General features: G+C 58.1%; 1 protein-coding gene across 1 annotated transcript in view; it reads right to left on the reverse strand.

Moving 5' to 3' along the window:
* FAIM2 (Fas apoptotic inhibitory molecule 2) overlaps positions 1 to 1236 on the reverse strand; it is a 25552-nt gene that overhangs the window by 3330 nt on the left and 20986 nt on the right. Inside the window, exon 8 of the mRNA XM_057387695.1 lies at positions 414 to 467. Within this exon, the coding sequence (XP_057243678.1) occupies positions 414 to 467 (54 nt within the window). The remainder of the gene's footprint in view (positions 1 to 413; positions 468 to 1236) is intronic.

The raw sequence follows: 1236 nt of genomic DNA on the forward strand, positions 1-1236 counted from the left end.
GGGCCGAGCCGAGCCTTTCCTCGGAGGAGCTGCCTGGCTCCAGGGCTTTTCCCGCTTGTGTTAAACTCTCCTAATTCCTCCTAATCCCCAATCTCAGCCTTGCCCATCTTTCTGCACCTCCGTGAGACGAGCTCATCCCAACCCTTGGCTCGCTCCCACCCAACCAGCCCCGACTCGACCGTGCAGCCTCATCCCATCCCTGGATGCTGTTGCTGCTGGGGCTGTGCCAAGCTCAGCCGTGCCTTTGGCCTGTCCCTGCCATCCCCCGGATCCAGCCGGGATTGCTCAGCAATCCCTGTCCCAGCCCCCCACACGGCCCCAAACTCTGCAATCCCTGTCCTGGCCCTCCGCACGGCCCCAAACTCCTTCCCGAATTCCCGGCTTCCCTGCCGGATCCCGGAGCAGCCACTCACCATGGTGAAGATCCCGGCCCCGAGCAGAGCGTAGACGGCGTGGAGCCATGGGACCTGCAGGACACGGACACATGGACACATGGGCACATGGACACATGGACACATGGACACATGGACACATGGACATGGACACATGGATATGGACACATGGACACACGGACACATGGACATGGACACATGGACACATGGACACATGGACATGAACATGTGGACATGGACACATGAACACAGACGCATGGACACATGGACACACGGACATGAACATGTGGACATGGACACATGGACACGGACATGAAGATTGGCATGGACACGGACACATGGATATGGACACAGACATTGACACATGGACATATGGACACATGGACACATGGACACATGGACACATGGATATGGACACATGGACATGGACACACAGACACACAGACACACAGACACGGACAGGGACACGGCCATCAGAGCTGGGCAGAATGGGTCACTCAGGACTTCACTGCCCGGGATTTGGCTCCCAGGTGCAGGGGAAAGGTTGGGAATGTGCTCTGACAGCCTGGCTGGGTTTGCAGCACTTCCTTTGGGAATGTTTCTATGGCACAGAGCAGCACAGGGGCCTCAGTCCCCCCTCACTGTTCCCTTTGTGCCCATTCGGCCCCAAAACTTCTCTGTCAGGTGTTTGTTACTCCAAACAGCACCTGGCCCTGGTGGCTGTCCTGTGGAAATCATGGGATGGTTTGGGGTCAAAGGGACCCTAAAGTCCTTCCAGTGYCACCCCTGCCAGGGCCAGGGCCAGCTCCACTGTCCAACCTGGCCTGGGACACTGCCAGGGATG

The sequence above is a fragment of the Malurus melanocephalus genome, unplaced genomic scaffold (assembly GCF_030028575.1).
Source record: "Malurus melanocephalus ecotype Western Australia unplaced genomic scaffold, MMel_1.1 scaffold_1308, whole genome shotgun sequence".
NCBI classification, from domain to species: Eukaryota; Metazoa; Chordata; class Aves; order Passeriformes; family Maluridae; genus Malurus; species Malurus melanocephalus.